General features: G+C 38.6%; 2 protein-coding genes and 1 pseudogene across 5 annotated transcripts; 2 read left to right on the top strand and 1 right to left on the bottom strand.

Moving 5' to 3' along the window:
- Positions 1-2,024: 2,024 nt before the first annotated feature.
- LOC116046233 lies at positions 2,025-4,748 on the top strand (annotated as a pseudogene).
- Positions 4,749-5,711: 963 nt separating this feature from the next.
- Positions 5,712-13,856, bottom strand: LOC116046208 (outer dense fiber protein 2-like). Of its 3 annotated transcripts, none has more exons than XM_031294469.2 (17): positions 13,693-13,856; positions 13,163-13,334; positions 12,922-13,045; positions 12,682-12,813; positions 12,456-12,530; positions 12,037-12,108; positions 11,818-11,934; positions 11,540-11,725; positions 11,318-11,427; positions 11,052-11,187; positions 10,665-10,775; positions 9,874-9,978; positions 9,232-9,390; positions 8,748-8,848; positions 8,407-8,569; positions 7,729-7,854; positions 5,712-7,287 (listed from the first exon to the last, which is right to left on the bottom strand). In XM_031294469.2, the coding sequence occupies exons 2-17, from the start codon at positions 13,324-13,326 to the stop codon at positions 7,114-7,116; spliced, it is 2,055 nt and encodes a 684-aa protein (XP_031150329.1). In that variant the 5' UTR covers positions 13,327-13,334; positions 13,693-13,856; the 3' UTR covers positions 5,712-7,113. The 3 variants fall into 3 exon arrangements, with proteins under 3 accessions (XP_031150329.1, XP_031150328.1, XP_031150330.1); XM_031294468.2 differs by having other exon boundaries at positions 13,163-13,337; positions 13,693-13,804; XM_031294470.2 differs by lacking the exon at positions 9,232-9,390 and having other exon boundaries at positions 13,163-13,337; positions 13,693-13,804.
- A 57-nt stretch (positions 13,857-13,913) lies between these two features.
- On the top strand, positions 13,914-19,123 carry ift22 (intraflagellar transport 22 homolog (Chlamydomonas)). 2 transcript variants are annotated; one of them, XM_031294537.2, is made up of 5 exons: positions 13,914-14,210; positions 17,426-17,511; positions 17,760-17,846; positions 17,944-18,146; positions 18,232-18,563. In XM_031294537.2, exons 1-5 carry the CDS (start codon positions 14,172-14,174, stop codon positions 18,378-18,380), a joined length of 564 nt encoding a protein of 187 aa, XP_031150397.1. In that variant the 5' UTR covers positions 13,914-14,171; the 3' UTR covers positions 18,381-18,563. The 2 variants fall into 2 exon arrangements, with proteins under 2 accessions (XP_031150397.1, XP_031150396.1); XM_031294536.2 differs by lacking the exon at positions 13,914-14,210 and adding an exon at positions 17,022-17,177 and having other exon boundaries at positions 18,232-19,123.
- Positions 19,124-25,400: the final 6,277 nt, after the last annotated feature.

Below are 25,400 nucleotides of genomic sequence, written 5' to 3'. Positions count from 1 at the left end.
TTTTATCTGCGAGCTCACAATACAGGTGCTATGCATATTGCATTTGATACATAATGACACCTTGATAATGTACCTTCATTTTCCATTGTTTTCATTGTCTAAAAGCAATAGTCAACCTGGGCATACCCGTAAACTGTCCAAGCAAGCATTTACATACACATATTGTGTAACTGTTAACCCTAACTACTTTACAAAACACAGATGTCAAAGGCTCTGATGCAGAAACATAAAATATAGATGCTTGAATTTTAAAATAAATGCTGGACTTCATGAGTCACACACACAAACTTTAACATTAATTTCTACATTACCACAGGCCACTAGTAAAGATTTAAAACTAGCTAGCTCCAAATAGTGCTACTGTAATGTAGCATAACATTAGCCACAATGCTTGAACAAAACTGAACAAAAATGGATGCCTGAAATCAGCGAAAGACAGATGTTCAATCTAATTAAATTCAAATTTAATTTTCAAAAATATTAAAATAGGTTACTTAGGGGCTAACGTGCCCTTGAGCATAGCCCACTTACCCCGACCTCTGACGTTGAGAAAGAGGCAAAGATAAATGAGGATTTCTCTTCGGAAATTAGTTTCATACTTACATCAATACTATAATTTATATAATATAAGACACATTCACATGCTGCTCTGTGGGATTGGGATAAATTGAGTGTTGAACATGCAACTGTAATCCTTTCTAATTTGTCCAGTTGCTTTATATGTTTTATATTTGATATGTTTCCCTTACTTAACATGGTTCTGCAAATTCTTTATAATACAGCTTTGGAGGGAAAAGTTTCCACTCCAAACCACAAGTCAGCAGCAATTTCCATGCATGTGTGAATGCACCGTGCTCACGCTTGTTCGCTCTTCATCTGCCTGGCGCTGATTCAGACCTCAGTTGTATAACCTCCGTTAGATAAGAGGGGGAGGCTGTGCCAGTCTGCCCTGCTCAGCCTCTTGTTCTCACAGGTTATAATGAAAGGAAAGGCATTTTTCCCCTGATAACTCTCATTGTTCTTTGATGTGGATAGAAGAGGATGCTTTTTATCCTGGCAGCTATTTCAAAGAAACCTTAAAGTGAGTGGAATGTTGCTCTAGGCATTTCTCAAGTTTTCTTCTTTCTTTCTTTCTTTCTTTTTTTCTTATTCAGTGTGTTTCTTATTCAGGCCGGACAAAGGATTCATACGGTTCAAACATTCCACAAGGCTCTTGACTCCTTTTTCAAAATATTTAAGTCAAACAAACTCTAATCCATCCACGCACTTATAGGTGACTGAAGGGACTTTCATCTGTGACTTTTAACACTAGCGAAGTTAGAGAATACAAACAGTGATCACAGACTACATGCAGCAGTCTAAACACTGCTTCGGCCAAGATAGAAATTCAGTTGGTCATAGAAATATGTAGCTTTTCTTCAATATTTATGTCAGAACTTGTGGTGCCCCGATGTTGAATCCTTCTTTGGGGCTGCTCTCACATGCATGGGGCTGGTGAAAAAATACCAGGTATCATGCTTTTTGTGGTGGTTCTATCTTTCTTTTCCTTTATCAGGTAAAGTTGGGATTAAGAAAGACCTGGCCAAAAAGGTGACATAAAAAACATTGTTACAACAATGCATACAATACAAAATCAACTCTAATAAATAACTTTCACAAACCACATAAGTAGGGCCAGACATACAATGTCCTATTAGGATGCATAGAGGTATACAGTGCATAATAGCAGCAAACAATGTAATGCATTGCTTGAAGAGTATACAATTCTGTTTTCAGGACAGAACATGTAATTAAGCCACTTGTATTTGTAGTGTTTCATTATATAGAAATACTATTTTAAGGAACTGGTTTACTTTATGATAGAAGAGTGACTTCATGATTACATAACAGATATAAAATGATAATTACATGGCTACATTGGAGAGAAAGCCCTGAAAGAATGGAAGCTAGACGGTTCTTGGTTCACTGAGTGAGAGAACAGGAGGGGGGGACATCTTATGGGAGGACTCGTGGAGACGCATTCCTCCCATAGTTTCGGGACACCTCTTCAGCCCGTGCATACGTCAGATCTGCTCGGGGTGAATAAAAGGAGATGGGGACTCCAAAAGAGGGAGAGAAAGAACTCGTCGACTCACTGCCAGGTCTTGTGTTTGATAGAGAGATTGTTTTTCACTCAGGAAAGATTTTACTTCTAAAGATTACTTTAACTTCTGAAGATGTGGAAAGTCTTTGTGATCCTCTGCGTTACACTGGTGAGGAAATAATCACTGTTCTTTCATAAGCTGCTTTTCTAGCTGTTATAAGAGGACTGTTTTTGGAAGCAAACATTTGATTAGAAATGTCTATTTTATCTCAGGTGTCAGCCTCATGTCCAAAGGACTGTCAGTGTCCCCCTGACAACCCCAGATGTGCAGCTGGAGTCAGTCTCATGCTGGATGGATGTGGATGCTGTAAAGTTTGTGCACGGCAGCTCTTTGAAGACTGCAGCAATACACAGCCGTGTGACCACACAAAGGGACTGGAGTGCAACTTTGGAGGGGGATATGGCTCGTCTAAAGGCATCTGTCGAGGTACAATGACTTTTGCTCTGTTCCCTTCTCTTCTTTTTTTTTCTTATTTTACTCACTTTGTCTTTTTACTCCTCTCATGTCAAACCACCTCACTACTTTCTCTGTTTCTCTAAAGCAGCCAAATCAGATGGAAGAACATGTGAGTACAACAACAAGATTTACCAGAATGGGGAAATATTCCGGCCAAACTGCAAACACCAGTGCACTTGCATGGACGGTGCTGTTGGATGTGTCTCCCTCTGCCCATATCAGCTCACGCTGCCCAAACTGGGCTGTACCAAGCCCAAGCGGGTCAAGGTGCAGGGACGGTGCTGTGAACAACTCATCTGCCCTGAGGAGGCAAAGACAGAGAGCTCTGTGGTGAAGAAACACAGAAAAAAGCAAGAGAAAAACAGACCGTCTGAAGACGACCTTACCAACAAGAATGAGCTGGCTCCTGTGTGGAGAGGAGAATCAAATTCATTACCTGGTGAGTATTTTTGCACAGTATCCTTTCTGGTGTCATTGCTAAAGAGGAACACAAATATATAAGGACGTGTATGTGAGATTACAAACGTAGAGACATGTGCATGAGATGTCTTGCCTTTAAACTCTTCTGAACCTTGTTTTTTTTTTTTCTCTGTGCAGCTTTCCGGAGTCACCCAACAGGCCACATGTTGGTCAGAGGAGTCGAGTGTGTGTCTCAAACCACAACTTGGTCACCGTGCTCGAAATCCTGTGGCACTGGAGTATCCACCAGGGTGACCAACAGCAACACTCAGTGCAAACTGGTAAAAGAGACTCGGATCTGTAAAGTCCGACCATGCAACCAAAACACCTTTACCAGATTGAAGGTACATTCCACACTTTTTTTTATTCTTTAGCATGATACAATTTAATAATTTCATTTGATGGTGGTCTGTAATCTTAATCTAATGTAAGCATTATGTCTTAGAGCTTAATGCTTTAGTTCGTAACTTTTTTTATAATAATGGACGTCCGTTACATTCAAGCAATTACCTAATGAGTTGATACAAAGCTAATTTAAGACTATCAGCTTCACAAAACTGTCAACAAAAAATTTCTCAGTATGGCTATGTTTACAAAATGGTGTAGTCGGGCGACTTTCGTGCGCAGAAGCTCGAGTGAACATAATTACCTCTTCTGAAGAGTCCATAATGTTTCTTTAATCCTCCATGTCCTCCTTGGGTGTGGGTGATGCGCGATCACGGAAGGCTTGCATCATGTGGATGCAACGACAGTGTTGTTGTCATTACTTAGAACTCCTCATGGGGGTGACAGAAGCTACGCACTATAGCTTTAACCATGAATAACACTACAATTTACATGTGCTTTTGATGTATTCCCTCTAACAGAAAGGTCAGAAATGTAACCACATAGATAAGGCCAGACGTCCAGTTAAACTGTCCCACGCAGGCTGCCGTAGCCTGAAAAAGTTCCAACGAGGTACTGTGGATCCTGCTCTGATGGCCAATGCTGCAGGCCTCACCGAACCCAGACGTTACCCGTCCACTTCCGATGCAAACATGGAGAGATCATCAGCAGGATGGTGATGATGATTGAGTCTTGCAAATGTAACTTAAACTGCAATGGCAGCAATGAAAAGACTCCTGCCTGCTACGGACTTTTGAACAATATTCATAAACTGAAAATGTAAAGTTCTGAACAGAAAAGAAAAGTGCACTTTGAGGTTGCAGACATCTGCAGGATGAATTTCTTGAACTGTATTGTTCATAAGTTTGCTTCATAACATTGGAGCCTTGTGGTTTGCTTCTTTTTGAAGCTGTCTTTTTAACATTGTGAAAATTCTTATTTTTCTAGTTTACATTTTTATTTTATTTTATACACATACATAACATTTTGACAAGACATGAAGCATGACAACATGACATTAATGACGTAAATACTATGGCAGCTACTAAATTCATCATTATACATATGTCGCCATGTTTCTGTTGATTTACTACTGTATAAGGATTAATACTTCATACTTCACTAATTGTTATGCTTAATCATGATATTGTACAATAATATTGGTTTGACATCTTCTTGCTTATGTAAAATGTTTTGATATAACTTAAGGCTGGAAATATACTGTACTCTGTATGTATCTTGGCCAATTAACTGCAGCATTGTCAATTTGATGTTTTAATTTTTCAAAAATAAACATAAAACACTAGTTTTTCATTTAACATTTGGGGCTTGCAATAATCTGAAAAAAGGAAGAGGGGGGGTCTGTTGTAACAGTTTTCAGTAGGAAATGAGCTATATTGTTTCAACTGCATCTGGCTGACCCACTTCTGAGACGACCTACATGTCACTGAATAGTTTAGGGAATGAGTGTAATGTAAACCTCAGAGTGGTTTCCCTGCTGTTGGACACATGCTGGGCACAAGCTGCAGAATTTAGTTCTATGAAAAAGTTATAGGGTAACAGAGAATAATCTAAACTTTCCACAGATAGATATAGATATAGATATATATATATAACATGCAGAACAGAGGACAATCCCTTCATGCGCAATCCTAAATTTCGAAATGTGTTGCTCCTGATATAGAATGCAATATCCCTTTCTTCTAAAGTTTATTTCAAAAGTAAGAATGAGGAATTGCAAATTGATGTTATGTTGCTCAATAGTAATAGTTTAAATGCAAATATTTAGAGTTTATTCTCCATCCAACAAAGTTTATGCATGAATTAGACTACTGTATGTGAGCTTCAGAAAATCCATTTAATATATGTAATAGTGAAGCCACTTACACAACTTGTAAATAAATAAATAAAAACACAAATGGGTCATCCAGCTCATTTGAGCCTAATAAGCACATAAACTCAGGGTGTGTCCACCATGGTGCTGAATCGTGATACCAAACAAATTGCCGGAAGTAACATGTAAGCTTATTTTCCAGCAAAAAGCAAGAGAAAAGCAAATTTCCAAAGTTCGATCAATATTACGTATTTGGGTAAGACCAAGAGAGCGAAAACAAAAGCAAAGGAAAAACAGAAGTTATGACGCACGAAGAGATGAAATGGTTCCATCCCCTGATGGAGAACACAATAGACCTTTGTCTGTATGAACTTGAGAGGAGAACTGCTCACTCGGGGGAATATGTCCACTGCAAGAACACATCATAGCCTTACTCAGGTTTAGTAGTTTATTGCCATAGATACAGTATGGGTACAGTACAAGACATAGTTCAGTTCTTAGGTAAATGATACTGCAGCGGATACCTGTGTTCTCGTGTGCTTCTATGCCTCAATAATATAAAAACTTCCATTGCAAAAGCATGAGATCAAACCAGCAACAGATTTTAAAGTGGTTTGGAAATGTCCCAGTGTTGCATGCATTTCAGTAATTATGTTTGAAGCCCGAAAGGCATGAGCTTCACAACTGGCAGCTACATAATTGACTTTCTGCATCATTCATCTCATTCCAGCTGAAAGTCAGAACATAAACACATTCAATTTATATCACACTTTATTACAACAGAAACAGAAACTTGTGTCTGTTTGATCTCAGGATCAGCAGGATAACAGTGAAAGTAGCATTTTGAGTGTGGCTCCGAAATTCCCCATCATATCAGACACAATAGAATAATTATGATGGCTTGACTGGGAACAAAGTTGGAGTATATTTTATGATGGAAAACGTGGTTTATTCTACCACAGGTAAACATGGCAGGGACATAGGCACCCACTAACATTTGGTTTTCAAGCACCACTTGTGTTGGTTAACAATTGCTTTAATAATGAGGTGTAGGTACAGCTTCAAAATATGGCCAACAGTTTGTTCTGGAGCTAGTTGCACAAAGATAGACCTAATCTTACACTTCCAGTAGACATTAAACGTTTTTATGTTGAATGGATCTCATTTAGCAGTGACTTAGACTGATGCACAGTGCATTGTGGGTAAAATGAGACACTTGACAGAAGAAAAGATTGGCTAACAAAACACTTCCACCTAGTGGCACATTACTTGTCTCCAGCTGGAAACCCCTTTTATGTTTTTGATTTATTATTTTAGACTATGAAACATAAGAAAATAGTGAAGACATGCCTGTTACAGTTACTCAGAGCCCAACGTGACATCTTAAGATTGCTTGTTTTATCTGACCAACAGTCGTCCAAAACCCAAATGTATTCAATTTAAAGTGATAGAAAAGCAGCAAATATTAGGTTACCAACTCACAGCTCATCACACATGTTGCTATAACAACAAGTAAATATACTTGTCTTTTTTGCAACTGGCTATTTGCTGTATGGGAATAAGAGACAGTAGCACCAGGAGTTCTTAGTCTAATATTAGCACACACGTGAGAATATCATGTAATGTCTTTTGGGCCATGAGCTAAAAACCAATATTAAAACCTTGCAGAACAACAAGGGGGGTGGGGGGGCTGGGGGAAGAAAGTCCCAGATTATTGTCAGCTAAATGTAGAACGTCAATAACCAAATTATTGCCTCCGTTCCTTTTTTTAAATAGCCCATATACATATTACAGTACACAAAAAAAATAAATAAATTTATACAAATAAATCCTTAATCATTTTAGAAAATGTGACGATCCAAAACTTGATGTTTGCAATCCTTCATCAAACATTGTCATATAAGAGTTTTTGAGGAAATCAATGTAGTTCTGAATGCTTTGCTTGTGGCTCTCTGATTGGTCCAGGCTGAGCTGCAGGTCCTTCAGACGCACCTCAAACTGTTTCTCTGCCTGCAAGTTAAGATACAGTGAATGTCCTCGCTTGACATCAACACATCTCAGGTTGCATTAAGGCTGAATGATCCATGACATTCATTTGCTTAATGCTCCTCCTCTGCCGGTCTCCTAACCATACCCACGCCTCAGCACCATGGGTGCGAGGGCTTTCAGCTGCACTGCTCCTAGGCTCTGGAACTCCCTGCCCCCACACGTCCGTCAGTCTGACACCATACCATCATTCAAATCTCACATCAAAACTCACCTGTTTAAACTGGCTTACTAACTATAATTTATAATTTCTAAAATGTACTGATTCCCTTTCCACAACCACATTTTTTTTCAACTAGTGTCACATTTTTCTCATGTAGGTGACCTTGGGTGTTTTGAAAGGCGCCTAATAATGTATTATTATTATTATTATGATGATACGCTCAAGAAAAGCATGATACTTACGGTGAGCTTGCTCTGGCGAAGGAGCCTCAGCTCGTTATCCCTTCTGCTCTTGTCTGCTGCCAGCTCCAAGATTTTGGTCTGAAGAGCCTCTTCTCTGGCAACAGCCTTGTTTTTTACCTTGTTGACCTGGACAAGTGGAACATTTTTTTAAATTATCCAGGAGAGTGGAACACATCACTTCCTGTGGGCCAGATCTATAAAGGAAACACCTACAATCTTTTTTAAAGATTATTTTTTGGCCATTTTAGGCCTTTATTTATAGGACAGCTGAAGACATGAAAGGGGAGAGAGAGGGGGAATGACATGCAGCAAAGGGTTGCAGGTCGGAGTCGAACTAGCGGCCGCTGCAGCGAGGACCAAGCCTCTGTACATGGGGCGCACGCTCTACCAGGTGAGCTACCCAGGCGCCCCGACTTGGTGTTTTCTAACAGCAAATACAGAAAATATAAACGGTTTCAGGAACTGGACGTATGGGCTCCATGGTAATGTATCGTATCAATCAGTGAGAGAACAGATATGTCTTCATATGAAGATGTCATAAATGATCACTGTAATAAAGCTTAAACTGTAAGGTAGAGTGTGGGAAAACACTTGCACCTAAGGGTGCTGCTTTGTCATCTTTTGTTGATCTCTTTGACTATAAATTCTTCCTCAGATGTCACTGTCTCTGAGCTGTACCTGTTGTTTGACGTCTGATAAAGCTGCCTCCAGCTGCCGGCTGAGGGTCTGGCAGTCTGACGAGCGCAGCTCCAGCTGCCGGTTACTGTAGCTCAGACCTTCCTCCTGTGCTGCGAGCCTCCGTACCAGCTCCAGGTTCTCCAGCTGCAGTTCGTCCATTTTCCTAGACACACACACACACACACACACACACACACACACACACACACACACACACACACACACACACACACACACACACACACACACACACACACACCTTAACAATGTCTATTTCTCAATGTGTACAAAATGAGACAAACATTTGACATCTAGACAACAGAGACGAGAGGATGCCTTACTTTTGGAGAAAATTCACTTTCTCCTGTAGTTGTAAATTGGCATCATGGATGGACTCCTTCATCTCCACAGATGATCTCAGCAATTTTGTCTGACTCTCCATCTGTATATGCAAAATAAAAAAGTTCAGAACCACCTGTATTAGTTACAAGTGACTGGAGCAGAAAAGAGGGTTTTACATCACATGCTAAACTGCAATAAATACTACAATCTGGCAACCACTAAATGAGCAGTTTTCTAGATACCAAATCATCATTGCTGATAGAAACGTGGGTGATTGAAAAGGACTCACACAGCACAACTACACTTACAAATTTTCCACTGCAATCAAAGATTATTTTTTTTAATCACAAACATCGAACTCACAGCAGGACCACAAAACAAGATGCGGTGACGGACACATGGGGTTGTACTACCGCCTAGTGGTCAGATCGATGGAAAATGACTGCATTTTACATTCTGACCACCAGAGCTCACATTGCACACCTTAACCTGCAGTTGCCTAACGGACTCTGACTTTTCTGAGCACTTCCTCTCCGAGCGTAGCAGGTTCTCCTGGCACTCATTGAGGCTCTGCTCAGCTGCACTCAGTAACTCAGGGTAAGACTTCAGTTCATCCACACGCCCCTGCAGCTCCTGTCTCACCTGGGCTCCAGAGGATGGCAGAAGGAGTGGGGTGACAATACATTAGCATAAAGATTCATCACACCTCCTAAGAGATGCTAGCAGATGTGCATGCTTTAAGCGAGCAGAATGTGCCTAGATTCATCTTTAGACTGAGATTTGGCTGAGATTTGGCTTGGTTGTTAGTTGAAGTGTTTTGCTGCTCAGAATTATTGTAGGAAGTTTGGTAGTTAGAAGGTCCAGGGGCAACAAATGTTACATTTTTAAAAGCTCACTGACTGGCCATTCAAAAGCAGGAGACAGTGCTGCGGAGCTGAATATAATAGAAAAAGCACAATGGTACGGTTATTAATAGAACAAAAAAGAAAGAAATTAGTCATCTTAAATATCACATATACTGTAAAATAAACATACTGGTATTTATTAGGATGTGTGCACATTAACAGTAAAGAAAATTCATAATATATAAGAAAAAACATTTATATGGAGACGAGAAAAGGTTACCTTCTCAACTTCTGTATCTTTTCCATCTCGTGTCTTCTCCGTCTCTCTTAAAAGATTTGCATATTTTATCCTCAGATCATCTAACTCGGCTTTAGACTCTGCAACCTAGAACAAATACAGATCAGTATGATCAAACCTGCTGTGTCTTTCACTACAACTAAAAACTGCAAACTAGTATCGTTGATTCATGAATCATTCATTCAGCAATCTCAACAGAGCACATTCAACACTGGGCTGTAATTAAAATAATTAAAAGGCTAGTTAGAATGAGCTGATATAATCATTGTGACCATCCTCTTTTTTTTGTGAAGCACTTTTCAAAACACTAATGGAAAACGATGTTAGAAAAGTACAAAAAAAGGCATGGCATGAAAAAGAAATAAGGATAAAAGGATTAACAGCTTCCTGGAAATGAAGCTCAACAGTTTGTAGTCTTGAAACTTGTTAGTATTTCACTTTGTGTTCCCTAGCCAGATGTCAGATGCTCCCCCCCCCCACAGTGAATCATAAAAACATTTTTTTTTAATTTTTTTAAGCAGTACAATGTTAGCTGTCCAGTAATATTCTTTACGTGTGTGTGTGTGTGTTGTGGAGATGCTCTTTATGAACATGAACATGAACTGTTTGCATGGGAAGTCTTTGTTGACTACAGAGTGAATCATCTTTATTTTTCAAATGCAAAACTCTGCTGAGGGAACCATAATCCCCCAGGTTGGAGCTGTAACAAATAAATAAAGAAAAAAAAGGTAAAGAGTTCTTAAAATAACTCAAATTAATGAGCCGATGTCTACCTGATATTGGCACTGTTCGGCCTGATGTTTCCTCTCCTGAGACACAACCTTTTCCTCTATCAGGGCCGACTCACAATCAGCCAGCTGCTGCTCAAACTGAGCAATGGATACCTGCAATCACACGGACATTAAAATAATTTGAGTGATATAAATAAAAATCAGAGAGAGAGAATGTTTTCAAACTTTAAGGATATGATGAACATGGACAAATGTAAGAAGCCCAACAGAATTGACAAATGTTACAGTTGTTCATCTGTCAGCGTGCCGAAATGGCTGTATGAATAATTATCGACAACATATCTATGCAGCAAGGTTTTTTTTTTTTTTTTTTTTTAAATAACTTTCACAGTAACGATTTTCAAGCGCAAGCTGTTTGGCAACTTGTACCTTGAGTGCTGCATTATTGACCTTGAGGTCTCCATTTTCAGCGCTGAGTTTTTCAAGCCGTTGCATCACAGTTTCATTAGCTGCGGTAAGCTCGTCCTTCTCCTTCTGCAGCCTCGCTGTCATGTCCGCAATTTGACTTTATTGAAATACACATTTCACATACACATTAAAAATGAATCAGTGAGATAGTTGCCATGTGTGTGTATTGACATTCCACTATAAAAGTGTGGTGACAGAGTACTGTTTGTAAAAGAGAAGTGACCAACCTTTTCAACAACTCTGTATAAGCTACAAGTTTGTCTTTCTCATCCTCCTCCTGCTCTTTTTGCCGTCTCCTGGAGTCTCTTTCTAAACGGGCGTTGACCAGCTCAGCATCCTGGATGCCAACCGAGAAAAGAAAGTCAAAGCAAGATCGTAAACGATGCAACGGTGTATAGAAAAGACACTATTTTTAAAACCATCAAATCTGAGCCATTTTGACTTTATACTTTTTCCCTCAATTGTGCATAGCATTTCTCAATAGCGGCTTCAAATCTCTCAGCTCTCAATTTCTGTGCTCGGGTGGCTTTCTTGAGACATTCTTTGTCCTGCGCTGCCTTCTCAGTCAAAGAGGTGATGGAGCCTTTTAAATCATCAATCTCCATCTTTTGCTCGATCAGGGTTCTCTCCACAGTCTGAAAAGGAAAAAAAGATATGCTATAAAATTACACATTTTCTTTAAAGCAGTTTGTCTAGAGAGTAACAAGCTGATGAAAGATGTTTGTACCCGTAGCTGTACAATCAGACGATTGTTTTCGGCTTCCTTGTTGCGAAGCTGCCCCTGCAGGTGAGCACGAGTCGCCTCCACAGACTTGGTCATGTGAACTGCACTCTTTATGTTCTCCTGTGATGACAATTATGGACAGATGCTTTAAAATGCACTCTGCATCCTTTGCATTTTTAGAGTCTGCAAGCACATCTATATGATCACTTCTGCTGTGCTTACCTGCTCTTCTCTCCGCTGATCCATCAGTTCCTCAACTTTTCTTTCTGTCTCACTCATATCTCTTTTTAATTTCTTCAGGAGAAAAATTACAGTGGATGACTTGAGATGAGAATTTGCATAATTTCAGAGTTCTTCTGCAATAAAGTGCATTCAGTCTCATACAGGAAATGCATTTACATCACATCTTTCAGTTATCACATTCATTTAGTACCCAATGTGGCTATGTTGGGTGACACAGCCTCAATATTTATTTGACCAGCGCTTACCAACTGAACAATTCAAACCAGAATACAGTACATAACAATAAACCTGTTCACAAACTAAACCTAAACCAGGTTGCCACAATTTAAGCACAAACTAAGCTTAATTTGCTTACACTTAAATTAAGTTATTTCCTTTGACTCATTACATACACTCACCTCATTTTCACTCTCAGCCTGTGTGATCTTCTTCAATAAGATGTCAATTTGGTGGTTGGCATCAATTTGATCAGCCTATATGGAAAAACACATTTTCACACATTCCTAAGACGTATTTAAGTCAGAGTGTTTTGTTTGCTGTTATGAACTTAAAGTAAATTAATGTACAGTACTACTACAAATAAGTATCCTGCGCAATATACAAGGTGGAACTATTGTAACCAACCTCTACATCTTGGAGCTGTTTCAGTTTCTGTCGAACAGACTTATTTATTCGTCTAAAATCCTCCAACTTCTCCAGCAAAAGTCCTCTTTGCCTTGCAATTCTGCGCTTATCAATGGCCAAATGTCTCGAATCCTAAATTGTAAGAGAAGAAGTTAGAATAATGGGTCGTGAACGGTTTCCAACATGGAGGGCCTATGTTTGACCCAAGCTTGATGTATGCTTAAACAGCAACAAACATACAGCAAATTCATCTTCCATGGCATCTTTAAAAGACACAAGTTGTATGGCAGCAGAGTTGGCAGCTGCTTCTGCATCCATCAGTATTTTCAGGAAAGGACTTTTTCCATAGGCAAAGTCTCTATGGCTAAATGAAAAACAGGGAGTGAATTAGTTTGGCTGTGGCTACTAGTGAGTGGTTGTTTAGCCCCACAAGTAATGTTGTTACTGTATGTTCAAATGTTCATGCATACTAAGACCTCACCAATTGATGTCAGCCTCTGGGGTTTCTGTGTGGAGGATGCTGCGTGCTCTGCTCCTTCTCCCCAGCTCATGAGAGCTAGCTAAATCACCACAGCTCAGAGTGACATCCTCCCTGGTAGAGCTGAACCCAAGGGGGGTACTTTGGAGCTCATCCTCTGGAGACATAGCTCTTACTACTGACAAAACAACATACAGTACAAGTTAGTGCTGAAATACAGATAACAGGAAGTTAGTTCATACTAACATGATTTTTAAAATGAGTTTATTTACACTGCATAGCCTAGCTTGCACATTATTATGAAGGACAGTGAGAGTATACATTAGGTTGTCAAGCAAGCTAACTAAGCCCACTCCATAGCAACAGACAGGAAGTGGCTGCTAAATTTACGTTGGATTAAAGAAAGCAAGCATTATGCTGATTCTAACATGCAAAGCCTCTGACATCTAACGTTACATTATGGATATTAGAACTAAAACATAGCAATCCTTAACAAAACAACAAAACAATGTCAGTATTACTTGCGCTTTTACCTTGTGTCGGTTATGAGTGAACAACGCTACTCCAAACTGTAGTGCCCCCTCTTACAAGGTCGAACTGGATTGGTTAGCTCTAGTGTAACGTATTTATTTTCTCGCTGCTGATTTGTCCCCCAAGGATAAAGTAGGCGGAACTAAGTTGGATTTAAGTTGCGAACAGCCAATGAACAAAAGAAAGCAAAGGGACTGGTTGAAACCATAGAAACGAAAAGGAAGTTTACTCGAGTTTACTGCCATAGTAGCTCAAACCATGTTTGGGTAACCTCAAGTTACGAAGATTATTAACAGTTTGTACATTTCATTGCGTGAAACTCAAAACCCAGCATAGCATTGTTCAGATATACACTCAGTTTAAAACGCAGTGTTATTTAACTTGTTTTGGTGGCGTAACGTACCTTACCCTGCCAGAGCTTCTTCAGTCGAAGTTAGCTGGACAGCTAGCTACCGTTAGCGTTAATGTTCGGCGAGTAGAAATGTTCAAAGCAAAAATACTCTTTATTGGACCCAATGAGGTACGTAAATACCTTTCCCCCCACAGTAGCGTAGTCTATTTTTATTTTTTTGTTACTGGTAACTGGCTAGATAATAGCTTCAACAGTGAAAAGACAGATTTTATTACGTTAGCTAGCTAATATGTTCAGAAATGTATGCTTGGTTGGATCATAAAGAGCACCTGCGTAGTTTTTGTTGACTAGCTGTGTGTGTGTGTGTGTGTGTGTGTGTGTGTGTGTGTGTGTGTGTGTGTGTGTGTGTTTATGTTGACTGAGAAGCGTGCAGTTTGGAACGTGAATGTAACTAGTGTTAAATACATTTACTCAAAACTCAATTAGCTACTCTACTAAAGGTAATCCTTCCACATTAACGTTACTTTACTTAGGCCTAAATCAGAGATCTTCAACAGGGGGTCCTCAGAGTCACTGCAGGGGGGCCTCCAAATTATTGTTCATTTTTGAAAGTTTTTTCAAAAATTAAAATGTCTTAACATGAATCCAACATATTATTAGCAAATATAAAACCCCACTGATGATAGGCTTACTGGTCTTGGTTGGTAGTCACTAAGATAGCCATCCACAGATACAGTTAATAAGGATTCACTGTGCCACATGTATGTTTAACATTAAGAGATGATTTATAAAATCATGCCAACAATTATTTTGATAGCTTAGTATTCTGTGCAAAAAAGGTATATGTATATGATGACCTGTATACTGCCCTACAAGGCAAAGCGCCGTAACATCATGTTTGGTCAAAAATGAGTTAATGTCATTTTTGGGTTATTTGAGACCTCCTTTATCATGTGAATAAATATCGTGAGTCAATTTGATTGTTTTAACGAGAAAATAAAGGGCTATGACAACCGTAACATCCAAAACGATACGAGAAACCACAGCAGAACGCCGTAACAGCCGTTACGGCTCTTTGCCTTTGTTCCGGCACGCTGAAGTTGAGTTACGGTGTTCTGACTTTGTTTAGCCAGGCATCAAGAGAGATGTTACTGTGCCGCCGTGATGTTACTGTACTCTGGCTTTGTCATACTGCCAAAGTTTGCCGCTTTTAATTGTCACCAAACCATGTAACATACAAATGACACATCTTTGAAATAAAGTGGCTATGGTTCAGATCTGTCAACGTCAGTGACAGCCCAGAGCTAGCTAAATTTAATCTGTGTCACGTAGCGCTAACGGTGATGCTGACACACCTCCTCACTTGACGAAGCCTGACATCAGACGCCGAAAACCAATTATTAAATACACAGGCATCCTACCTTTCCATGCAATCCGATATAATCCATGGAAGATATAATCCATAGCAATGCATGTCATCTGCTGTATCCACAACAATCCATACGTGTTTGTATTTCCTTCTTGCAGGTGTTCATGTCAGATCGTACACAAATCCATAATAGCAGCTAGTTATCACTAACGTCCGTACAAAGTAGGCTAACCTAAATGGTCGGTCAACTCTGTCAATGTTATCTCAGAGTTAAAAAGTAGTAATCCAAGTTGAGTTTGTTGACTGCATTGTGAGCAGTTTGGTGGCCCTTAACCCTTAACCAGGGGCGGTTCTAGGACCAGACCTTTAGGGGGGCTCAGCCCCTAATGAGAATATGACACGGATACAGTGCCTTGCAAAAGTGTTAAACATAATATATTTATCGTTAAACAATAAATATACCTTTGTATTCAATTATAATTAAATTATCTTTATTGAGAAAATATTTATTGTATTTATTCATATTGTATAATGTACTGCAAAGTAACTTATCTGTCATACTGTTTAACTGTTAGTGTTGCTGCACTATCCTGATCATTATAGCACTAAATAGGAACAACCAAAGGTCTTCTATATAATTTAAAACTAATACCATGATGACTAGACCTTGGTTAGGTGTTCTTATAATGGATGGAAGTATGGTGAACAGCAAGCAAATATTGATTATATGTCAGTTACTGCCTTTTGCCTTTGCACGACTCCTTGTTTTTGGCACATGATACAAAGGCAGAGTACAGTAACTGCCAAACAAGGGTCAAAGGTCAATTTTGAGCTCAAGATTTTTTTGCATACAAACATTTCTTCATTATAGCAACTAGTTGTCAAATTTTGGGAGTCCTACCTATAATACTTTTGTCTGGACAAAACAGAAACTTTAAAGTCATTTTTCTCAGTTTCACACTCTAGCGAGTTATGGTCTTTTGCCTTTGTAGGGCAGTATATGCTTTATGTCATTTGTCATAATCTGTATATGATTTTGGATTTGTATTTTATCTGGAATAAAGTGAAGTTCAAAAAACAAACAAAAAAGGTATATGTACAGACTTTAGGCCGCCCTACATGTTTTTGTAGGCCCAGTTAAATATGCAACTCCATCTCACTCTCAGTTAAGGGGTCCTTGGTTTGAAGACCCCTGGCCTAAATTGTTATGCTTTATACTTTTCACTCCACTACATTGATATGACAGCTATATAGTTACTATTAGTGACTTTGCAGTTTATAATTTTACATAAACAAACATATGAACAGCAATGATATGCTGTTATAGATTAAACTATGTAACATTATGTGAATATGTAAATTATCTCCACCTCGACCAGCCTCAACAATAAAATGCTGCTTAATAATGATCTGATATTACAATGCCTATAACACTGAGATGATGTAAGATGTAATTCTGCCTGCATTAAGATTACATTTACTTGTGGTACATTTGGGTAATATTTATTCCATACTTCTACCTGTGTGTGTTGCAGGAAAAGCACAGGTGTAACTAATTCCATTAATGATGAAATTTAAGAGACTTGAGATGTAGCCTACCCTCTGTTCCCTTTGGGTGTTTCGATAAGCCATACTGCATGCACAACCACACCTAACTGGAATGTAGCCTTTCTTAAGGTTTTTAAATACAGCTGTGAATTTCCTGCTGTGTTAAAAAGGCTGCCATTAAAAAAAAAAAAAACACTACTCCACTGCAAGAAAAAAACGTAAGTAAAATGTACCTTCCTACACAAGCCCTGCAACTGGAACGTTTAAACAGAATGCATCCATTGTTATTAGTAACACCTGTGCTTTTCCTAATATGACAAGTCAAAATGTCTGCTGTTTAAAAGAAAAAAGGCCTATTAGCAGTAACATTAACATACATGTCAAAAGTAGGAAATCATAATAAAGATGATTTATGTTCTGGTTGTAACGGATTTGACTATTTTAAAATCATCTGTCTGTTTTTTAGAGTGGGAAAACGGTCGTTGCTAATTTTCTCTCAGACACAGCAGCAGAAAATGTTGGAGGTGAATACAGACCTACTCAAGGAGTAAGGTACAAACCCTTTATCAACGTTACTGCTTTCCTCATGCTACACAGTTTACCCAAACTTATCAAATCCCTGAGAAGATGGAAATAACATGATCTAACAGAATGTTTGGAGTGTCATTTTACATTTTTTTTTTTGTAATCAATTACACTCACGATTAGATGTTCGAAGTATCATTTATCTATTTAACCATGAGAGGTATTATTGTCGGAAGTTAGAAAAACAAAATGCAGCTGTTTTCTTCTGTTTGCAGGATACTGGAATTTGAATCGCAACCTGAAGGCAGTGGTGACTACGCAAAATGTGAGGTTGAACTTTGGGACTGTTCAGGAGATTTTAAGTAAGTTAATATCAAACACTTACAATATTTTTATAATTGGTTTTGTTTAGGCCTATAATACCCAGATGTAGATATACAATATGTTCTCTTCATACAGATTTGAATCATGCTGGCCTGCACTGATGAAGGAATCCAGCGGTGTGGTGATCATTTTTAATCCTGATGTTCCAAGTCACCTCAAAGAAATAGAGACGTGGCATTCGATGTTCATCTCCTCTCAAGGTTTGCAGGACAACCAGTGTTTACTCGTGGCTCACCACAAGCCTGGCAGCGGAGTAGAAGATGGACGGCTGCCTTTAGGTATTTCCACTGCAAGCCTCCCAAAGCTGTTGTATGCGTTATTATTACCATGTCTGGGCTAACATGTTCATTCTTTTTGATGCAGCCTCACATTTGGCCAGACTGCCACTTATTCACTGCAACCTGGAGGAGGAACCAGATGAGGTGGGGCAAGCTTTCCGCAGATACTTGGGAAATGTTATAAATACAATGTCGGAAAGCCGAGAGCAAGAGGAGATGTCCATTATTACATAACAGCAAAATCTATAAAATATGCAGCTTAATGAAGACATTTTTTGGCATCGGCAGTCTCTGTTCAAGTTACATTCATCAACATTTCCCATTTTTAAAGTTATTAATTACACATCTTTGCTGTCAGCTGTACATGAAATCTTCCAAAATCCCTTGCAATTTTTTTTGCAAAAATATTTTACTACAGTAAGGTGGTTTTGTTTGCTTTTTTTGCGTCTTGAATTTTGTGTCTTGTGAATAAAACATGACCTAACTTACTCTGGCAAATAGTACTCAAGACACTAAATATACTTCTGACTATAGACATTGTTTATTTTGAAAATTTGGTGCAGGTTGCTGAGAATGTGACGATTTAAAGTGTAAAAGAAGAAAGAACAGTACAACATTTAGACATCATATCCAATAATGCCTCCTTTGCCAATGCACTCTCCAATGTAGAACCACATCAGCACCTCAGTGGCCACAAGTCCATTCCTTAAGGCATCCTAAAAAACAAAAGACAATCTAATTTAACTTGAGACAACGGCTTTAATGACACTCTATAGAATTAGATAATGAGTTATGATAGTTTTATATGTTAATGAGGCCTGAAAATGTAACATGAAAGAGTAATTGTAGAGTGCAAAAATGAGTCCCTTCCCATGCATACAATTAACCACTACCTGTCACAGACAACACACTATGAGCATGCACGCACACACATATTTTATTTCACCTGTTGTATATGAAGTTTGTGTAATTGTTAACTTTTAACATCGTCTGACATCTTTCCACAAATAACTTGATTTTGTTATCTTGGGAGTGTTTTTCCACTGATTTTTCATTGAACTAACTAAGATGGCATTTTATCTTCCTACATGTGTAGTTTATTTATGTGGCCCACGCAGTTTAGTTTTTTTTTTTTATCTTATCCAATTATTCAGTAATTTCTATTGTGTATGCAGATAAACTCAACCCTACAGCTGGTGTATACAACACACTGAAGAAAGTGAATAACATTGGAGCCCCAAAGTCAAAAGTCAAAAGCCACAGAGCCATTTCGCTTGCCATTTAGCCTACAGCAAAACTGGAAAATCACAAGTTTCTAACAACCTGTTGTTGCAGTGGTTGTTTCGTGTATTGACACCTGAGCTTACCTGAGGTCACACTAAGGTGTGCAGCTGTTAACAAGTTGTAACAACGTGGGAATTAGGGCGAGTAAGCTTACCACCGAGTAAAGTTGGTGTTTTTGCAACGAGTTTCTGTCCCGCCTGAGCCATCGAAGAGTGCCTAGGTTATAAACGGTCCGTGTACTTGGTGGCCAACGGATTTTCGTTTTGAAAAGAAAAAAACAAAAACGAAAAACGGCCAGTTTCCCAATTACCATTAGTAAATAGGAAAACAAAAAACGCAAAACAACCCATTATTCGTTTTTTGTTTTGATATTAAAAAACGGAAAACGAAAAACAATCTCGTTATTCTATTTTCTTTGATGTATTTGTAGATGGAACTCGGAAATTAAAATGTGTGTATAAATCTTATTCCTTTGTCAGTACCCGATCTGTACCGCCTGTAAAATCCGTTCTGTGCACTGCCTGATCAGTTCTACGCTTGCGCGAACACCGGCAAACTTCACAGCTCTATGCACGCATTGGCATGAGGATGTTTGGACATTCCCGGTTACCGGAAGAAAACATTAGACAGTGACAGTAGACCGTTATGATGGCAAAGATTAAGTTTACAAGGTGTTTGCTGGAGTTGCCTAAAGTATCTGTTAATGATATACGGAGGTCGTCCGGCCATCCAGTACAACACCATGTAGCAAATTAAATAAAGGCTTCAAATTTTACGTTTCGTCATTTCTTTACAACTTTGAAGGTAATTTGCTAACGCTAGCTAGCCTGAGCTAGAAGCCTTGCTTTGGTGTTATAAGTCATGACTCCGTCCTGCTTCAGGTTAACCATGTTTTAAATAAAGTTTAAGCATGTGTATACCTCTCACTTCATGTGTTTGTACTTTTATGAAAGTATCAGGTAAAAACAGGGCTACAAATGAGATCTCTGTGAGAGACCAGCATACTCCTAGCAAACTATTATGTAGCTCAATGCTGGACATTTCACCCCTAATTCCGGTCACTTTACTGTATTTGTATTTGTTTAGTATTTGGTTTAGAAGCCTTTATTGGTGATTGTTTACGGTACAAAGTCCTGCTATATACGTACATAGCTAGCTATATATGCTCCGCTATGTCGCGTTAGCATGCAGCTACAATAGTTAGCTATGAGTATGCTAACGTTAGATTGTAGTGGAACGAAGCAGCACTTTCTAACGTCAAAAATCGCAGACCAAACACTACACAATCGGACATGTTTCAGCAGGAATGTGACCCGGAATTGGGGAGAATTTAACAACATTGCCAGCTAAGATGACCGTTAGCATGTAGTTACTATAGTGTTTACTGCCGTTAGCATGTAGCTACTATAGTGGTATACAGCAGTGGTGGCTGGGAGAGCTGTCAATCCCATCTTCAAAAGGACACTTATGTACGTTTACACTTCATGACATTAATAATAGACAGTCTATGGTTATTAGTCAAAACGAAGTATTAGGTAAAAACATTAACGTAAACAACACAACAACGATGTCGCTACACGGTTTTGGATCAGTGACAAGTTTCGAATGTTTGTAGCTATGACTATTGTATAATAAAGATTTAATAAAAAAAGATTTAATAAAAAAGTTGTAATGTTTGGTCATAAAGTGTTGACACATGTTACTTATATACAGTCTATCGTGCAGGCAGAACGGATCGTGTACCGACAGTTACAAATCGCACAGGGACATTGTTAGTTTTCTACTACGTAATTATGCGCATCCACAGAACGGATCTTACAGGCAGTACTGGCCAATAAATGCTATTGAAGGGCGGGTCTTGGCGTGGTGGGAGTAACTTCCGGGTCACGAAAAAAATACCAATGCAAAATTAAGGAATACTGTCGGTACACGATCCGTTCTGCACATGCGCAAGATAATACTGTTTTACGTATCCATACGACCTGCACGATCTGTTCCACGCTAGCCTATGGCTAGCCTCCACCGGGAAGCTAACGTTAGTTTAGCTAACAGCTAATTCGGCTAACCGCTAGCTGACAGCTAGATTCAGTCTAAAATAACGTTAACTCAAACGTAATGGGAAAAGCAGGCTACAGCTAAATTAAGACTTCACAGTAATAACAATAAAGACAAGTATTGAGTGATTGTATTTTAAATGAGCACAAGTAAAGTAGAACTGACGTAACAGCTGTTATATATGTTAGGTGTTTGTTATATATGTCAACGTTTATTTTCAAGTTTTATTTTGAGGGTCTTTTAAAGTTATTACATGCTGTCTCAGCTAGCAGTTAGCCGAATTAGCTGTTAGCTAAACTAACGTTAGCTTGGCTGTCGACCGGAAGCGTGGAACAGATCGTGCAGTGTCGTAAATCCTCGTACAACCGCGCATGCGCGAACATTTTGCGCATGTGCAGAACGGATCGTGTACCGACAAATACGACTTATACACACGTATTTTAATTTCCGAGTTCCATCTACAAATACATCAAAGACAATCGGATAACGAGATTGTTTTTCGTTCTCCGTTTTTTAATATCAAAACAAAAAACGAATAATGGGTTGTTTTCCGTTTTTTGTTTTCCTATTTATTAATGGTAATTGGGAAACTGGCCGTTTTTCGTTTTTGTTTTTTTCCTTTCAAAACGAAAATCCGTTGGCCACCAAGTACACGGACCCTAAACGGTCTCTGGCTCTTCGCAATGAAAAAGTACGCGAGGAAACAAGAAGAAAAGTGGCATGAGGTTTCCGGGTTGTTGATTTCAAAATAAAAGGGGTTAAGAGATAAATTAGTCATTTATTTTCAAAATAAAAGTTTATAATTTATTTGTATAGCAACTTCAAACAGAGGCAGTTCAATGTGTAAATAAGACAAAGAAAGGTATATGATACCAGTATTTAAAAATACAATAAAATGAAGGAAATAAAAGTGCAGTACCAATCAATCAAAGGCAAAGGAGAACAGTTTTTTTTTTTTTTTTTTTTTTTTTTACTTTAGGAGTTAAAAAAGACACATTTTAATCAAACCGAGTTAGTAAAGTAGCTTGACTAATTCTGATTTTTAACAAAGGAAAGGATTTAGATTTTGTTTGCACTGTTTTAACCATTGTTTCAGTTCTTCAGAGGAAACCGCTAAACCATCTACATTTACAATGCAGCACATTTAAGGGGTTTCAGAAGAACTAATTTATCAAGACATATAGAGTACACACACCAACATACCTTTATACTGTAGTTTTTTTCAATACAAGACTGCCACGAGGATAATATACACTGATATGAATATCCAAAATTCGCCCCACAAAATGGTTGTTATAAATTTTATCAATTATAGGATACTTGTGTGTATGTGTATTGTTGAAAGTGAAAGAAAAAAAGATCACATGGATGACTAAATCGTTACTCACTCTCCTCTGACTCAGCCTGCAGCCCACATAAAAAAATGGTGCAGGTTAAAGCTGCATTTCAAGGCAAACACCCAACTAATGGTGCCATCTGTTTGATTTATAGTTTTAGACAAACTGTTAATTCACTGTATCTGCATCTTATTTGTATTATCTGTTATTATATTTTATTTCTAAAACCCAATATCAAAAATCACAACTTTGCCTCAGTGGGCTTTGTGATTTGAGAAAACACTGTAATTAATGCCTTCTGATCGAACAAGAATATCTCAAAATTGGACATAAACCTTTTGCAGATAGCTGTGACTGTGAGAGTTAAGATGACGGAGAGCAGCTTGCCTGCTGTAGTACACCTGTAGTGACATTAGATTTTCAGGATGAATCACTAGAGGGTGCTCTCTAATAGGTTACCAAATAGAGTTAGAGAGAGATAAAGAGCAGGAAACTGTCTTTGCTTTAAACTCCGCCCATATGCTGAACTACCTTTTGTTCAGCAAAAGCATTGGTTAAACAGTAGTTGCATTTAAGTTGTACAATCATTTATTCCCACACTCCTGTGGCATGGCTGTGTAGTTTATCTTTTGGAGGTTTGGTATTTGTCATCATATTCTCATCATGTCCCCTGTTGCTTCAGCACGTTGAGCTTACCTGTAATGAATGTGCTATTTACAGTATTTTATATACAATTGCCTGCCTTGCCTCATGGGGGAGTCCTTCATCTCCCAATAGAGCATTTGTTGGTTTCATTTCAAACTCATTCTGCACAGACAAACACTGTTTGAACACACAGAACTTTATTTTGAGCTCAACTCAAATTGCCACAGTTTCCAAAAAATACCAAATATGTCAGCCTGAATTACAGGGCAATGTCATCAAAAGAAAAAAGGCATAAATAATTTTCCATATAAAGTAGCCAAGAAAATTGTCACTTTGGATTTCCTTCAGTATAGGTTTAGTCAGACAGTGTGGAAAAAAAAATGTTGAGCTAACTTTGAGGTTATTAAAGAGTCATTTTAGGTGGGATATTTTCAAATGTTAATGTTAAGCAGTGAAACAGTATAAGGGATTTACTGCAATGCATAGTACAAATCACACAATACCCTTTTCATTTTTCTATTGTGAATATGAAGCTACAGCCAGCTGGCAGTTAGCTTAGCTTAGCTTAGCATAAAGACTTGAAGGTAAAATATGTGCCTACCAGCCACTGGAAGCCACTGCAAGAAATAGTCCAACACATAACATCAAGTAAAGCAACAACTTGTTTTTACATTTGTGTTTTTGTACACAATATATTGTGTTCATTTCCTTTCCTCCTGTGGAGCTTTTAACCATTAGTAGTGCTATAGTAGTTTTTTTAATGGTTGGGTTGGGTCCCTGTTTTGTTTGTCTCATACACTCGCAGGAAGAGTGGATAATGCAATACAGATTTCTGCCAATGGTTTCACACTATTCCACTGACCTACAGGAAGAGAAGAAACGTAGCAATGTCCCAGACTGCAAGCTAGTAAACATGAATGTTAACAACACAGGATTTAAAATGTTCCTAAAATTAGCTTTGCAAATGTTTATTAGGAAGGAAATGCATTCAACATGTTTGTTAGACCTCACCGAGACACACAATGCATTTTGGTGAGTGATGGAATGTAAACATAACTCACTGGCCAGGCCAAGCTATGCAGAGAGTGTTATCAATCTTCTCATCCAACTCTTAGCAAGAAAGCAAATGTTGAACTATTTCTTTAGGTAAGAGCAGAATACATTTTGCAATGAATATATAGTCGCTGGCTTTTAGCTGACACATTTAAACCGAGTAACTCTCTGAAAAGTGCATCATGGAAATTAATTTCTTAAATGAAAAAAGATAAGAAACCAATTTTAAGAAACGTTAAAGTCAGAGGCTTTTGTGCGTTTCAGATATCCCTGTGACCCTACTGCGCAACGTTCATTCAGTCGTGATGTGTTAGTTCTACACAGTAGAAGTGTGTGAGTCATAGAAACAGACTGAGACAGATAGAAATATACTGTACATAGACAGACAGGAAGACAAAAACAGACAGGAAAGGAGGCTGCAGTGAGTAAATCTTGCCTTTCATGGTCTAAAACTGCTCATACATGCAGATGAGATTAAAACAGATGACATCACCGCCTCAGCTTTGGCAATCAACACAATCAGTCTTTAGTCCTCCAGGGTATGAAGACAGATAAGGACATCATCCAGTTCTGTGTGGGGATCTATGTCAAGTCGATTGCCAAGAGTGAGGTGATGAAGTCATTTGTTTTCATCTCACATGTAGCTACTTCGGAATTTAAGACACCAAACTGTCTCCCGTTTTTTTCTATCTGTCTGTCTGTCTGTTTTCCCTCTCTCTCTGGCCCTATGAGATGTAGTATCCACATATCCTGACTGTTTGTAGATAATTCATCAGAAACAGGCGGCAGCACAACTTGTATGAAATTGAGCTCATGCACGCTTTGATTAGATTTCGCTTCCCCATTGCACATTTTATCTGTGGTTGTGCTGCTATAGAGA

Source organism: Sander lucioperca, chromosome 9 (genome assembly GCF_008315115.2).
Source record: "Sander lucioperca isolate FBNREF2018 chromosome 9, SLUC_FBN_1.2, whole genome shotgun sequence".
In the NCBI taxonomy this organism is placed as follows: domain Eukaryota; kingdom Metazoa; phylum Chordata; class Actinopteri; order Perciformes; family Percidae; genus Sander; species Sander lucioperca.
This window is presented reverse-complemented; position numbering and strand designations above follow the sequence as displayed.

Coding starts and splice junctions, on each gene's coding strand:
- LOC116046208 (XM_031294469.2), bottom strand. CDS start 13,326: ATGTCTCCAGAGGATGAGCTCCAAAGTACCCCCCTTGGGTTCAGCTCT. Junction 12,109..12,455: donor AGGCTGAGAGTGAAAATGAG/GTGAGTGTATGT, acceptor TTTCTCCTGAAG/AAATTAAAAAGAGATATGAG. Junction 11,726..11,817: donor GTCTGATTGTACAGCTACGG/GTACAAACATCT, acceptor TTTCCTTTTCAG/ACTGTGGAGAGAACCCTGAT.
- ift22 (XM_031294537.2), top strand. CDS start 14,172: ATGTTCAAAGCAAAAATACTCTTTATTGGACCCAATGAG. Junction 17,847..17,943: donor GACTGTTCAGGAGATTTTAA/GTAAGTTAATAT, acceptor CTCTTCATACAG/ATTTGAATCATGCTGGCCTG. Junction 18,147..18,231: donor AGATGGACGGCTGCCTTTAG/GTATTTCCACTG, acceptor TTTTTGATGCAG/CCTCACATTTGGCCAGACTG.